Below are 14,900 nucleotides of genomic sequence, written 5' to 3' on the forward strand. Positions count from 1 at the left end.
AATATGGTGCGGGAATATTTACCCCATAAATTCTTAAGAGCAGATTTACAGACCCTAACAGCATTACAGGCTGGTAGTGCAGCTATGAGATCCCCTCCCCATGGAGTGCCAGCAGCGTGGAGCTGTCCAGGGGCTGGGGCTGGTGTCACCCCCCAGCCCTGACCTGCTCCATCCCAAGGGACACCCAGGTCCCCAGGGTGGCAGGATCCCACCCCGATGGGGCCCAGGCAGCACGCGAGGATCAAACCCAGCTCAGCTCCAGCAGGACCATGAACAGACGCCCACGCGATGCCGCTGTCAGCTCTGTACCTGTCGCCTTCGGAGTTGCTGGCTATTTACACAGCTCTTAACCATTACAGCTGCTCGGCTGCAAAGCAGCTCCGTGACACAAGCCCCCGGTCCCAGGCACTTTAAAAGAAATGAGAAAGAAATTGAATTGTACTCGAAGGCGACTTCTGGGGAGATAACGCCAAGGCTCCGTGCTCGGCTGCGGTGGTAGCGAGAGAGAAGAGCTTCACCTCCCTGCACGGCCCTGGCAGTGATGGACGATACCACAACTGGAGCACCACGAACCCGGGCATCTTAAAAATGGAATGTGCGGAGGGCCAGCAGGCTGCGTGCTTGGGGTTACCACTGCTGGGGACGGGCTGCTGAGATTTAAGAGCTGGTCGCTGGTTAAAGAGGCTGGGGCTGCCTCTGAGCCCACGCTCTCCAGCTCCAAGCTGCTCCTGGCTGATGGTGCTCGCTTCAAGATGACCAGAATTTGGGCAAACGAGACGTCGGAGTTGTCGCTCAGTGTTGTGATGAGGGTGTAGTTGAACAAGACAGATTAGGTGAAAATACTTGCAAGGGAAGAAAAGGGGGGGGCTCTGGCTCGCTCAGCCAGGCTGCTAACCCCGACTGGTACTGGGGTGGGCCCAGCACCCACCAGCAGCTGGTCATGTCGGGCTGCAAAAGCTCCAGAAAGGCCAGGGAGGTCTCAGCTGCCCGGGGAGGGCAACATAATGCTCTTTACAGTCCCTCTTTTGGTGACTAGACCAGAAATCATCTGCTTGATCTTCAACCAGCAGTCCAAAGCCTTTACATCAGTCTCAAGATTAATTAGCAGCTGAATAATAATCCCAGATAAATCTCATCAAGGCATAAGAACCTTCCCTGCTGCCTTGGGTGTCAAGGGGGCGGACCACAGCCTGGTGCCAGGACCCCCAGCCTGGCCCCATTTTGGGGTGTAGGCTGCTGTTTTCTCTTGGCACAAGCAGCCGGGTGCTGTCACCCATGGCAGGGGCTCCCCAGAGGCAGAGGACAGGCCAGGGGTGGTGCAGAGCTGCTGGGGGCTCAGAACTCTGTAGCAGAAGGCTTGAGAGAGAGGCACGGGCATCTCCATTAAATACAGGGGCACCACAGAGCTGGGGCAACCTCAAACGCAAGCAGAGGGAAGCACAGAGAAGGAGAAAAGGCTCTGGAGGCTTCCTGCTCACACTTATCCTTGCCCCGCCGCCACCTGCCTCCCTCACGGGTGGGCACCGAGCCTGACGGACACCCAGCATGGCCCAAAAGGTCGGGATACACGCTCCCGTTGTGGCTGTGACATCTCTGCTCCAAAAGCCATTGCTGTCCCCTGGCTGTCACCGCCGGAGGACGACAGCCCGGTAGCTCCGTCTGCGTGTGGGTGACTTTCCTTTACCTCCAGCCCCCCTTTCCCCGGGCACCTCCTCTCCTCCAAAACGGCAGCAAGAAAAAATAAATAATCAGCCGCAGCGAGCCGGCTGCACCAGAACATTTATTTCATCGAATGCACCATTTATTTTCAATTATCAGTGAACCTCCCCCCTCCTCTGCTCCCTCCCTCCCCGCGCGCTCGGCGGATCGCTGGGACAAAGTTTGCAGAGTTGCAAAACGGCAGCAGAGGAGAGGGCAACCCTGCCAGAGGTGAGGCGGAGAGGGGCACACATGCTGGGGTGGTGCAGGGAGAAGGACAGAAGGGTCAGACAGAGCGGGGAGAGGCGCCCTGCCTCTTGGCTTACCTCGGCCCGGCGTGCTGAAGAGGTGCGGTGGCAGCGGAGCAGAGGCGACGATGGGGAGGCTGCAGGGAAGAGGCACAGACGAGGGCCAGAGCGGCACTGTAGGCATCTTATCCTTCTATAAGCTCTTTCAGCCTCGCAGCCCCAGCCTTCTCTCCCTTGTCCTCTCCTCCTGGGGCCGGAGGCTGACCTCAAGCTGTCCTCACCTCCCTGGGGACACAGCCACGGCGACCTCAGGTTCACAGGAGACGTCCAGACCTGGTGCAAGATGTGGTTTCTGAGCTGGTGAGCGAAAAAAACATCCCACCCAAAGTCCCCACGTGGCCTGCAGGCCTCCAAGCATCAGAGCTCTGTCGTGACACCCCCTGCTGCCCGCAGCACCCTTGTCCCGCTGGGTGCAGGCAGGGGTCGAGGTGCGGCACTCGCTGGCTCTGCCTTACGCTCGCGCTCCAAAAGCCGCCTTATTCCCAGGTCGCTCTCAGTCAGAGCCATTTAAAGATCTCTGACATATCATGAAGGATCCTCTAATGGGGTTCAGCAGACTAAGATTTATATCAAAAAGCCCCAATTTATTGAATTAATGCTGCAGAGCAAAACCGTGGCTGCTTAACAACTGGAGTATCAGTATTTTACAGCAACATAACTAATAAGGCCATTAATACAAACTGGGCTCCCTCCTGACATTTATATCACTGTAAATCTCTCTCAGCACCAGAATTATTTATGCCATCCCAGGCACTCGAGGAGCGCTGTCGTCCTTTATCAGGCTGAAAGATTTAAGCCACGAGATGATGATGCTAACTATAATAAAAAAGGAGCGTGAGAGGAGCGGGGACAGCGTTGGTAGGGCAGCAACGGGGCCGGGACCCTGACCCAAGGACAGCGGGTGCAGATGCGAGCCTAGCCCTTGCTTTTGGGGAGCAGCTCCCCGTTTCCAGCAGCGATGGGGCCAGAGGCACCTGCAGACCCAGGCCTCGAGATCAAACCCATGGGACATACATATTGACATACGCACCTGGCTGCAGTTTCCCACGTGCACCAGGTTTGCCCTGAGCAAAGAAAACTTTGAAAGAGAAAGAAACGAAGCTGCACAGGGCGAGGAAGGTTTGAAAAGCCAAGAAGCAGCCCCAGCCCTGGCCAAGCAGCAAGGGAAACCATAAATAGGAAGGAGGACGGGGTGGGGGCGGTGGGAGAGGAGAGGAGCCTGACAGACCTCGGTGAGTACTAATTATTTCTGGCATTATCTGCACAGACAGATAAGGTTTTCATTAATAAATGTGAAGAGGAACGAGGAGGGGGAGGTGAAGAGGAGTGTGGGGAGGGGACAGAGAAGCAGTAACAGCTGAGTGCCGGGCGAGATCTGCAAATTAGCCACAACCACCAACAAAATGCAGTCGGGTACAGGGAGCAATTAGGGGCCCAGCCGGCTGCAGTGGCAGCACGGGGGGACACGGGGGACAGTAATTAGCTGCCAAGCCTGTCCCCACTCACCTCTGCCTCGCAGGCTGCCTCGTAATTCCCAACACGTTGGAAATGGAATCGTCAGTAAGCTCTCATACGCGGGGCCTTATTAAACCCGCTATCTGTGTTTATTTAATTGGAAGGAGATAAAGCCAGGCCAGCCCAGGGAGCAGGGCTGGGGCGATGCAGCATCTCACTGCAGCCCTGCTTTTCAACCCAAATGCGCAGGCACACGTGCGTGAGCGGGGCGACAGGGGTTGCAGGGATGCCAGAGTGATGAATTTGGACTTTTATCTCTGGGCAGGCCGTGACAGCATGGAGAGGCAGGAGAAAAGGAAAGCCTGGCTCCCCCGTGCTCCCTCGGTTTGCAGGCAGCGCGTACCTGGGCTGGATGGGGCTGGAGCTCCACGGGGTGGTTTCGTGCAGCGGGGTTTGTGGCCGAGGTCGAGGAGCTGTGGCAGTTAGCAGAAGCTGGCCGCTCCTCTCTTGGCCTCGGTTCCCACGGCAACGGGGCATTTCGGCACATTTCTCCACGCACAACCTCACGGCAAAGGTCAGCACGGGAGAGGAAGATGCTTGGTCCAGCTGAAACAGAATAATATTGGGGCAAGTCATTAAAACCCAGACCAACAAGAACACCTCTCCCCCCAAAAAATTATCTCAGCCATCCCCAAACCAACCTCCCCGGGGTGCGTGTGCCAGGGTCACAGCTCAGCAGCCACCCCCAGCTCTCGAGTGACGCTTCCATCAGCCCCGCTGCTCTCCCCGGGGGGCTGCTCCCTTCCATTGCTGTTAGGAGACGGTGTCCTCCCTGCGGCTCTCTCCTTCCACAGCCCCTTCTTTCCAAGAAGCCAGGCCTCCAGGGCCTCTGGAAAACTTTATTCACAGAGCGGGGGAGAAAGAATTGCTTTTCTCTGTTTTATCAGAGCCAAGACTTCACAGGACTCTCCTTAAACCACGGCATTACAAAGGAAGCGAGAGCCTGCATAGGTGAAAGGACAATTTTTCTGGAGGCAGGGCAAGCTGCCATCACTGCAAGCACTTAATGAGGAGTCAAAGTGCTAGACCAAGGAGTTTTGCCTGCAGAGATTTACCAGACACAACCACAAGCTGCTTACTTCTTCAAACAGCTGAGCAGGAATTGCTTCTTTCTGCTCGAAGCTAGGAGCAAGCCCGTGCCCACATCTAGCAGCTGAAAGGCAGCAGAGCCGCTGCATCTCCTCGTGCCCCTCCGAGCAGAGATGATACAGGCTCAGGGACGGGGGTGGTTCCTGCCCTGGGAAGGGAAGATGCTCTTAAACAGCAGATTTAGATCCCCTCTTCACAACAGACAGCGCTCCCTGTCCTCCAAAACAGGGCTCCAAAGCCCGCTGAGCAGCACGTGGGTGAGCAGACCCCAATGAGGCAGCGCAGGAGAAAGTCGAGGAGAACAGGACAAACACGAGACCCGTTTCAGCAGGCAGAACTTGCCCTACAGCCTACCCAAAGCAGGCTTTGGTCACAGCAATGGTGCTGGTGGACATGGGGCTGATCCCCAACCAGGCACTGATGGTCCTCTGCTAACCAGCCAGGCCCGCAGGAGGCTTCCAGACGTCCACCAGCTCTGGAGAGCCAGAAGAACAGCGAGGATTTCAGCCAGAGAACTCCTTTTAACAGGAAAGAAGGGTGAGACCAACTTTCACCTCTTTGAAATTTAAGATGAAAACTCCCCGTGTTACCAGCAGCTTTTCTGAGGAAAGTTAGCAAAGTCTGTCTGCAGGCAGAAATCTCCTAAAAGGAGCAATTATGACCAGGACCAGCAGAGAGACTTTGATCAGTTAAAAGAGACTTTTTTCCTGAGACAACAGTTCAGGATGGAGAAGCACGAGCTGCCTCACAGAAGGCACCCCGACCAGCACAGTTCCCCTCCCTGGTGCTCTGCACTACAAAGCCCAGGGCCACGGGAGAGGCAGAGGCACCGAGGAGGCGAAGCACACGCTGTGCTGGGGTGAGCGCTGTGCACAGGACCCGTTTGGAAGGAACACAGCACCCACAGCACCCACCTGGCCAGAGGTGGGCACACGGAGCTGCCATCCGACCCACTGCTAGGTGGGAGGGCTGAAAATCCTCTTTGCTTCCTCACGCCGTGAGGGTTTGGTTGGGAATCTCCCCTCGCTGGCACGGGGACAGCAGCGGGTGTCACGGGGTGAGCTGAGAGCCAAGAAGGGGCATCGGTAGTTCGGGATCCAAGGAAACGGCCCGAGATCCTGCCAAGAGAAGGACACATTGATTGTTTTAGTACAGCTGCAAACATTAAGCTTGCAAGCCAAGCCTGCGTTCAAGAAATCTCTAACATTTAAGGAGCTAAAAACCCAGCGTATGACTGATGGAAAGCTGAGAGCTTCTCTTCATCAAGCTGTCTGAGGTGGGAGGTATTCCCCAGTGCCCCCAAAGCATTTGGGATGCAGCTCAACCCGTGTCCTAGGTGGGAAGGGCTGCAATGATTCATCTCATGCCTCTCCTCTGCCCCATTCCTCCTTTGTCCTGACTATGCTGGCAGCAGCCAGGGTCAGCTCTGCAATCCCCATTTAGTGCTGCGGGAGTTACTGGTGTCTTTTTTTGTGAGTCTTTTCCCTCCCAGTCACTGAAGCAGAGGGAAGGTTTCTTCGTTTCCTTCCAGGTGACGAAGCACTGCTTCTGCAGCACTTCTTACCGACAGCACTTCTTACCTGTGCCCCAAGCCCAGGGAGACCTAAATGCTGCAGTCGGACAGCACCGTCCCCAGCGTGGAGCAGAAGGGACAGCTCCAGCCACCCACCCATGCCCAGCAGAGCAGCCCTTGAGCCAAGTTTGGCCCCAAGTTAAGGCTAAAAAAAAACCCTTCCAATTTCACCTCATTGGGAAAAAGGGCTGGGAGGCCAAGCTCCACACCAGCTCCTCTGACCTCAGACGAGGGCAAGCAAACTCCAGGCTAATTAATGAAGAATTGCAGTGCTCGAAGGCTTTGGCACCATCATCTGTTGCTGCAGTTCAAGTCCATTAAGCACAGCCTCGCTCTGCAGCACGGCCTCCGCTTTGCTGCGCAGAGCTCTCCAGCACACCTGGCAGCTCGGGGACACACGGCCACCAAGGGCGGTGGTGGCCCTGGAGGGGCCAAGAGGAGACTCTGCAGGGAATGGGGTGGGGGGATCCCATCCCCTCTCCTTTTAGGATCTTTCTCCTACCTCTCGCTCAGCTTTTCAGTGACACAGGACCTCCTTTCTCCAGGTACTGGTGGTAAGAGCAGTGACATGCCCTGCTTGGCTCTAATCAGCTGCAAAATCACTGAATGTTCTTCAGCTGTGCTTTTTTTTTTTTTTTTTTTTTTTTTAAATATCAAAACTGGAACTGAGCTGGAAGAAAGTAAGCAAAATCCACCACGGCTAATTATTTGATCTTAATTGACAAAAAAAATAGAGGGATTGATGAAAGGAGTTGGTAAGCAGAACGATAACATGAGTGTCCTCGAAGGCAAGCACTGTAACAGGATCCAAAAGCAAGACTTTTGGTAATCCTTGGGCTGTTAATTATCTAAACACCGGTCCCTTGGAGCTGCCTGAGCGAGGATTAATTAGTTTGTGAAATAATAGCTAAATTGATACTGGGAAGGAGTTTGGGTTCCAAAATAATGGCTGAAGATTAGCCAGCCGGTTTCCCCGTTTCTCTTTGCGATGCTCAGAAGGACATTTGTCTCTGCTGCTTTTTCAGAAAGGGGCCATTAATCAAACCAGCAGACGGCCCTTCCCAGATCTGTGATGTTGCACAAAGACAAAAGGAAGGAGGAGGAAGAAACAAATCACCTACAAGCGTTAGGAAAAAGAAATCCCAAAACCCAGTGATTAGCAGCTACGGAGACCGTCTCCCCACAGGGGCTGGATCCATTCAACCAGAGCAACTCTCCTGGAGATGAAGAATATCTCCTGTGAAAGGCAGGTACCTACAGGAAAGGGATTTGACTGTCTCTAAAACAAATTACTTGCACTAATCCCAGACACCAGGATTTGTGTCTCCTGATTCAGCCAAGTTTGATGTCCACGTTGTCACCACCTGCCAAAGCTTTCCCCATGAGCGGGCCGCATGGCCATAAGGATTTGTGGGATCGACCCCTCTCACCTGGCTGCACATCTCACAGGAGGTGGAGGAACATCTCCCATCAGCGTCTTTGACACTGCCACATGTGGCTGAAGCCACCTGGCAGGCTCAGGAGGTGCCAGAAGCACAGTGCATGGAGGCACCCACGCATCCTACTGCATCGCCTCCAAACAGCCCCACGATGCTCCCCACCTCCCCGGGGGATGGCACTTGCAGCCACACGACTACTCAGCCCAAGAGGAGGCACGGAGCCTTTTCTCCTGGCCCCTTCTCTTCTCCCAAGCTCCCTGCCACCACACACATTCACGGAGCACTCTGGGCAATCAGCCTGGTGTTGCAGCAAAGCGAAAGAGCAGCCGGCTGAAGGCTGCAGCATTAATCACACCAGCCTCTCACTCACGGAGCCTGTTGTCTTGCAAGAGCGTCTGCTCCATAAAATATGCACAGCTGACATGCATGAAACCCCTCGCAGCATTTATTGATGTACATTACCTTGGCTTTTACAGCATAATAAATAACAGGGGAGAGGCAGACACCCGTCCCCTCATCAGTCTGCACTGCACTGCCCACCCTTGGTGGCTTCTCAGACCGAGGTGTGCAGGGAACATCTCCCCCAGCACAGCACAGCTCAGAAACCCCGCCAGCAACACGTGTCCGAGCCCCAGGCAGGTCGTGCTCCCAGGCAGGGAGGCCAAGATTGTGTTTCCTTTCCTTTACAGGGGCCTTTAATAAACAGGCACCACCAGCCAGCGAGAAAAGTGTCCTTGCAAGCTGTTTGTTACCTTTGGCATCAAACAGCTACGGGCAGACGAGGGGCAGCGCTGGCTCTGTGCAGGGAGTTCTCAGTTCTTGGGCAGTGAGGATGGGAATCGCGTTGGTCTGGTAGGAAAATCCCCTCCAGCATCTGCCAGAGCCACAGTGCAAAGCGCAGACCTTCTCCACAAATATCCAGCAGCCCCACTGCGGGCCCACAGCCCCGCTCTGCCCCCGAAGCAGACTGCTGGCAGGCAGATCTGCTCTCGGTTTACACCGCTTCTCAGACCTCGGTGGCTCCATGCGCTGCAGAAGAGGCTTAAGCAGAGCTTGGAGGAGAGATCCCATCGGATAAGAGCGAGCAGACAACAGTCCCATACCAGAAAGAAGCCACTGCACCTCCGGGAGGCTTGGTTTATCATCACAGGTCTCAGACAGCACAGAGTACCTACCGCAGTGTCAGGCAGCGAGCAGCAAACATCTCATTAGTTACAGCAGGGCTCCTGCTGCTCTGCCAGCCTGGGCTGAACCAGCTCGGAAAGGGGAACAAAATTCCCCTCCTGGAAGCAGATCAAAGGCAGAGCAGGGCGAGGGGAGGAGGAACTCACCTTGTGGCTGCCGGTCCAGCAGCATCCTCAGCTCCTGGAGCACGTAGGCTTCGGGCTGCCTAACCTTGTGGTCTCACTCCACTGCAGCGCCTTAGATAGATTAATCACTCACGCCGTGGGCAAGAAAAGTCAAGTGGATACCGTCTCCTCGGCCATTACTCTGATTTTTCATCCTCTGCTTGCTGTGAACAAAACAGAAATGACAGTGAGAGTGGCAGCTCACCAGCCCTATGAAGGATGCAGCACGCAGCCCAGCACCCGGCGTCCCCGTGCCGTCATCCAAACCAGGGCACAGAGCACCCGCTGCTCGCTTCGCCCTTCACTGTCCAGCAAGCCACTGATTTATCTCCAGGTGCCAGTTATTTATCTCCACCCTCAGCTGGGGAAGAGAAGACACTTCTATTGGCAAGTTCGGGGGGCCTCCACCAGAAACAGAAGTGAGGGGAGCACCAGGGCCCAAGGGAAGAGCTATTTTTTGGGGACCGTTACAGAGCTTTGGGCTCACAGCACCCACACGGCCTCCTCCCTGCAAGGTATCACAGCCCCCGAGAAGGGACTCAGCACGCTGAAGCAGTGGGAGCAGCTCCAGCTCCCATGCAAGAAGCTGGGGGCAGCTCCACTTGGATCACACTATTTTCAGCAGGGGCTCTTCTCTTTGGCCCTCTGAATTCCCCCTGCCCAAGCCCTTGCTGTCTGCAGGCACCAATACCAGCCCGCCTGGGCTTTGCAGCCCAGCTAGCACCACACACGGGTCTCTTTTCCAGATTCCCTTTTAGCTGTTTGCTAGCCCCAGGGGGAGGAGGTAGTTTTTTCATCCCTTTTTACAAGGTGATTAAATGCTGCATTTGTAAAACACTTCATTCTGGGAAACAAATTATGTAAAATGCACTCAGTGGGACCTAACACGAACCGATACCATCAGCTAGCAACAGGGGCTCTGCTTCCAGGATTTGCTTTCTAGAGGCAGCCGTGGATAAGCTGCTGACCTGCTGCAGCCCAGGACAGGGTCCCACCAGGCACAGAGCTCTGATCTGGCCCTGTCACAGTCTCCTGGTGACCTCGAAGCCTGCAGGTCCCATGGAAAGAGCCAGCTGGCTGCAGGCACCTACCTCCCAGGTCACGTCCGTGCTGGGTGAGCTCTGGTCAGCTCGCATGCCGAGCAGGACAGTGCAGGGATGGGCCAGCCTGGGCAAGGCTTGGGCATGGTGCAGGGCGGCTATGGAAAGTCTGGATCTCCTGCTGCTGCTTATTTTAGCACTCACAAGGGGTTTTCAGAGCTCTCCTGCTGCTGCTAGCTCTGCTGTGGCACTCCAGGCACGGAGAGCTGGAAGAAGAGCAGCTGGATGGGGTTTCACTCATCTCCAAGCAGCTCCAGGGGATGCAATACCTGCCCCCAGCCCAGCAACTACAGCAAGAAACAAACCAAACTGGACCCAGCTTTCCTCATCTCAGATTGGAAACGACGCTGCTTCCCTGAGGACAGGCCACTTGTCAGGGCAGGTGGCTGCAGCAGAGGAGAAAGGAGCTCTTCTTCTGGACAGGCTCAAGGATGCCTCAGGGCAAAGCACCGCGGGCAGGTAATGTGCTGGATTAGAAGAGAAACCAGCCTTAGAGCTTGCCTCGTGTGTATTGCTGATGAAAAAGGAAGAAGAGCGAAATCAAGATTTCCTGCCCCCAATTTGCTGACTCAGTAATGACTCAAGTGACTAAATTTAGCTAGTGAAGAGCTCAGCAGCAGGGTGAGTGCCTGCTGGCCTTTCCTTAACCTTATTATGAGACCTTTCAAGTAAACCCTTCCCCGGCTCAGAAGGGATTCTGCTCACGCTCCAAGGGGATTATAAACCACCTCTGAAAGCTGGGAGAGAGACGTGTGTACGTCCACAGGTACACACACGGCTTCCTGGTGGCGATGCAAGACCTGGGAGTGGAGAGACAGCACTGGAGTGCATCTCGCTTGTGGAGTCGTCATGGCAACAGGAAATTTTTAAAAGCAATTAGGTGTGGGTTCATCTGCATGGCTCAGAGGATCGCAGAGAGCCCTGCCTCTCCTCTCTGCAGCTGCTGTGTGCAGGCAGCGGGGTCTGGGGGCTCGGGGCTCCGCCGGTTCAGGCAGATGGGGTGGTTCTGGCTGAACATCCGTGGGAAGAGCCACGAGGGCTTTGGGAACCAGCCCCGTGTTGGTGTGAGCTCAGGCTGGCTGATGGAGGGGGAGATGCCCCGCAGGAAAACAGCCCAGACCCAGGTCTACGTCTGCAGCTGGGGCACAACGAGGCAGAGCGGAAGACTTCCTGACCAGAGGGAAGTATAAATTTCTGACAGCAGCAATACCATCAACACAGCCTGACCTGGCTGCAAGCTAAGCTGCCCCCGTGTTTTAATAAGGCCCGTTCCTGCGAGGTCAATCATTACCTAACCTCCCACAAAACCTTCATTGACCATTCTCCAAGAAGACAGGAGAGCAGCTCATTGCCTGCACTGCCCGGCAGCTCCGGGTTCAGCGTGTGGGACCCGCAGAGCTCCTCTCCTCCACAGCCCCAGGGCAGGAGCCGAGGGAACCAGCTGTTGTGGTTTAACCCATTTTTAGGAGGAAAATTAACTCTATTCCAGCTGAAACCAGGCCATTTGCCTGCCCCGAGCCGCCCACACCTCCCGAAGGCTGCTGACTCGACCCTCGGCTGCTGCAGGAGTGGGAGCAGACTGGTGCACGTTCACCTCCACGTGGGCACGGCGTCAGCCCTTCTCCAGATAACACCACACACTCTACTTCTCCCATTCCAATCGCACTGCAAGGGCTTTTTTCTCTTTTCTTTTCTGAAACTCAGTCCCTCCTCCTCACTGCTAGAAATCCCTCTGAAGTTTCTCCTCACATCTTTTCGCTCCCCTTCGCGATTTCGACATTTCCCAGGCTCTGTAGTGGATGAGCTGCTGTTCCAGCTCCCCACCCCACTTCCATTTTCCGCTTATTTTTCTACATTGTCTGCTCCCAGTGGCAACTCTGGCCACCAGCAGCTTTTTGGCCATTTGATGAAACAATCCTCACTCCAGCGTCTGTGTGCGAGTGTTGGTTCATGGCTGCTCCAGCCCCTACCTGAGCCCAGCGCCAGCACTCGTGCATCTTTGCACCAAAGAGCTTCCCGGAGGCCCTGAAAGCTGCAGAAGCATGGATGGCCTGGTGTTCGTGCCCTGTTTTAGCATCTATCTCCCCTTTTTTATTTATGAACTAGAAATGGAGCTTTAGCTTCTACCAGAGCAAAGCCAGAGAGCAAAGAGGTGCCGCAGGGAACCCGCGCGTGGGGCTCTCATCACGCCAGCAGCATGAGTCAGCCACACCACAGCCTCCCCCTGCAGCAAGGAGCTGCAAGGATGAGCACCAGCGTGAGGAGAGGGGAGAGGAAAAGGGAAGCTTGTGCAGAAATGGCACACGGCATCCGCTCCACGCGGGCGGCTGGGTGGGAAGCCAGCTTCCTTCTCTGTTCTTTCTGCCTTACAACTTGCCTGCAGGGCTGGAGAAGGCTGAGTTGCTGCTGCTTTCTCCCAGGCTGGTTCGCTTTCAGGGTGAGAGGGGTGGGTAACGTACATCTGCAGAGGGGAGATAAGGTAATCTGGTACCTCGACTGCCTGGGATCTTATTAAAGGAGGGCTGGCTGGCGAGATCCTATCTCTGCACAGAAATATCTGCAACTTTATCCTCAACTGTAACGTGAACCAAAACAAATTGGATGACCAGCACGGCCACTTCGGGCTCTCCTGCATGGCAAGGTGGGCAGGGAGCAGAGGGGAGGCCACCCCAGCACAGCCTGGGCCCTGGCAGAGCAGCAGAGCAGGTGGGTAGGAGGCAGCGCAGCTGAGACAGCAACACGGCAGGATGCTGCTGCAGCAGGAGGAAGTGAGGGTGTAAATGCAGGAGTGAAGGAGACCTTGTGAAGGACGAGGGAAGGGCCCGGATTCAGGCTTGTATGCTCAAGTGCACCACAAAGGGTTTGCAGCCCAAGGGAGCACTTGAGAAAGCAGCTGGCTTTAATGTGTCTCGCAGGAACATCTCTCTCTTAGGGACCCCAAATTACAGCATGTCCCTAGGGCTGCTCAGCGAGCCCACACGCTGACAGAGGAACATGCAGCAGCAATCTGATGGCTAACAGAAGCAGCAGGGCCCATTCCTGCTGCTTAGGACACCAGGATTGCTGCGAGGAGACAGAGCAGGGCTCGAAGCTACAGAGCTGGGTTTCAAACCTTCAGGTCCCACGTTCATTCAGGGGCACAGGGACAGGGGCAGCTCTTGGAAAACTACCACCCCAGCTGCAGCCCCAGCTCCTCCCAAGCAGGTTTGAGCCCAGCAGGCAGCGCTGGAGCAGCCCACCCAACCATTTTTCCACCCTAGGCTGACCCCTGGGGACAGCACAGTCGGTTTTTGCCAGGTTTGTCACTCACCTCCCACCTCCCTGCTGCAGCAGAGGGAACCAGGCACCACACACGGGCTGGCCACCAGCCTGCTCTGCAGGAGCAGATGAAAGGCTCCTTTGTTCCTCCACCTGGAGCACAGAGCCAGCCTGGTTCTCGTGCACCTGCGGGAGCCAAGGCCATTGGGAGCAGGCTCTCTTGCTGCAGCTGGGCTGCAGTTGATAGGGGGACCTCTGACTGCTCTTTACAGCGTTTGCAGGTGACTGCATGCAGCTTCCCTCCTTGCTCTCCAGCAGAGCTCTCCACCCATGCTGGCAACCTGGGAAGTGAACACAGACAGATGTTCATGGGAGGGGTGAACCTACCTGTGCTGACAGTTTGGGCTTTAAAAAACACTGAATGTCCTCCAAGGAGGAGGGACCTGATGCCGTGCCCAGCTCGTGCTCCCACCAAAGCCAGGGACAACGCACATGCAACCAAAGCTCAGATCTCCATCTCCTTTCGTTGTGCCCAGGAAGCATCCTAACTGCTCCTGCCACCAACACCTTGCCACAGTACTGCAAACTATGTCAAAGCAGGAGGTGCAAGAAAGCTTCTGTCAGCTCCTCTCCACCCTCAAAACACCCCAGTCAGCTGCACACCACGCTGGAGGGATCACAGCCTGCCAAGAGGGGCACGAAACCATCCGTGGGATATGCAGAGATCTAGGAAAATGTTGTGCATCAAAGCAGGCAGCAAAGTACACCGTCAGCTGGCGTTTAGCAGGGGCTGATGTCTCTGCTCCCCCACGGAGGGTAACAGCCCAGACACTGCCAGGGCGACTCCCAGATACCAAAGACAAGTTGACCAACATATCTGGGGAAGAAGTCCCGCAGCCTGAGATAATAATTTGTGCTTTTCGAGGTGGGATTAGCCAGGGCAAGAGCCTCACTTCAAGCAGCCCTGCTGTTCTGGGCTCCATGCTTCCTCGCTCAGAGTTAGTTCAGGCATTTCTGCATCCTACAGCAGCAGAGACAAGGAAGGCCCTTTGGGTGAAACAGAGACTGGAAAATCTTCAAAGACGATGCAGAGAGGACGTTCCTGCCTATTACCTGCAACTGGAGATATGCTACCTGACTTATCCAGGGCAAATACAGCTTGTCAAGAGCAATACACTCACTGAACTGCTAGATGGGTCAGTCTGTGCCGACAGTGGTGGTGTAGGAGAGGTAATCAAAATGCTGCAGAACCAACGTGTAGCAGCTCCACACGAGCCCTCTGAAGCCGATGGGAAAAGGAAGGAGGCAAGAAGTGCTGACAAGTCAGCTCCGTCTGTAGCAAGCAAGAACAAGGACTGACATGCAGCTTAACCAACGTATTAGTTAACACCATGAAGGAACAAAAAAAAGTTACAGGGGTGAAGGAAGAAAGCTGTTTCCCCTATAAACACCCAGAATGTGATACTCCTGGACTTCATATCACCAGATATATGATGGGGGGGGTGCACCCTCTGCACTCAGACCATTTTGATAAAAGGACTCAGAGCAGCATTTAGATCATGATGTCTAAA

General features: G+C 55.2%; 1 protein-coding gene across 1 annotated transcript in view; it reads right to left on the bottom strand.

Moving 5' to 3' along the window:
* Positions 1-1,779: 1,779 nt before the first annotated feature.
* The window catches only part of LOC311446023 (uncharacterized protein), a 39,277-nt gene continuing 26,156 nt past the window's right edge, over positions 1,780-14,900 (bottom strand). The window contains exons 14-19 of the mRNA XM_084538720.1: positions 13,382-13,670; positions 12,449-12,532; positions 8,954-9,135; positions 5,525-5,728; positions 3,865-4,067; positions 1,780-2,279 (exon numbers count right to left, since the gene is read on the bottom strand). Of these exons, the coding sequence (XP_084394846.1) occupies positions 9,054-9,135; positions 12,449-12,532; positions 13,382-13,670 (455 nt within the window). The 3' untranslated portion in view covers positions 1,780-2,279; positions 3,865-4,067; positions 5,525-5,728; positions 8,954-9,053. The remainder of the gene's footprint in view (positions 2,280-3,864; positions 4,068-5,524; positions 5,729-8,953; positions 9,136-12,448; positions 12,533-13,381; positions 13,671-14,900) is intronic.

The sequence above is a fragment of the Aythya ferina genome, assembly GCF_964211825.1.
Source record: "Aythya ferina genome assembly, chromosome: 17".
In the NCBI taxonomy this organism is placed as follows: Eukaryota; Metazoa; Chordata; class Aves; order Anseriformes; family Anatidae; genus Aythya; species Aythya ferina.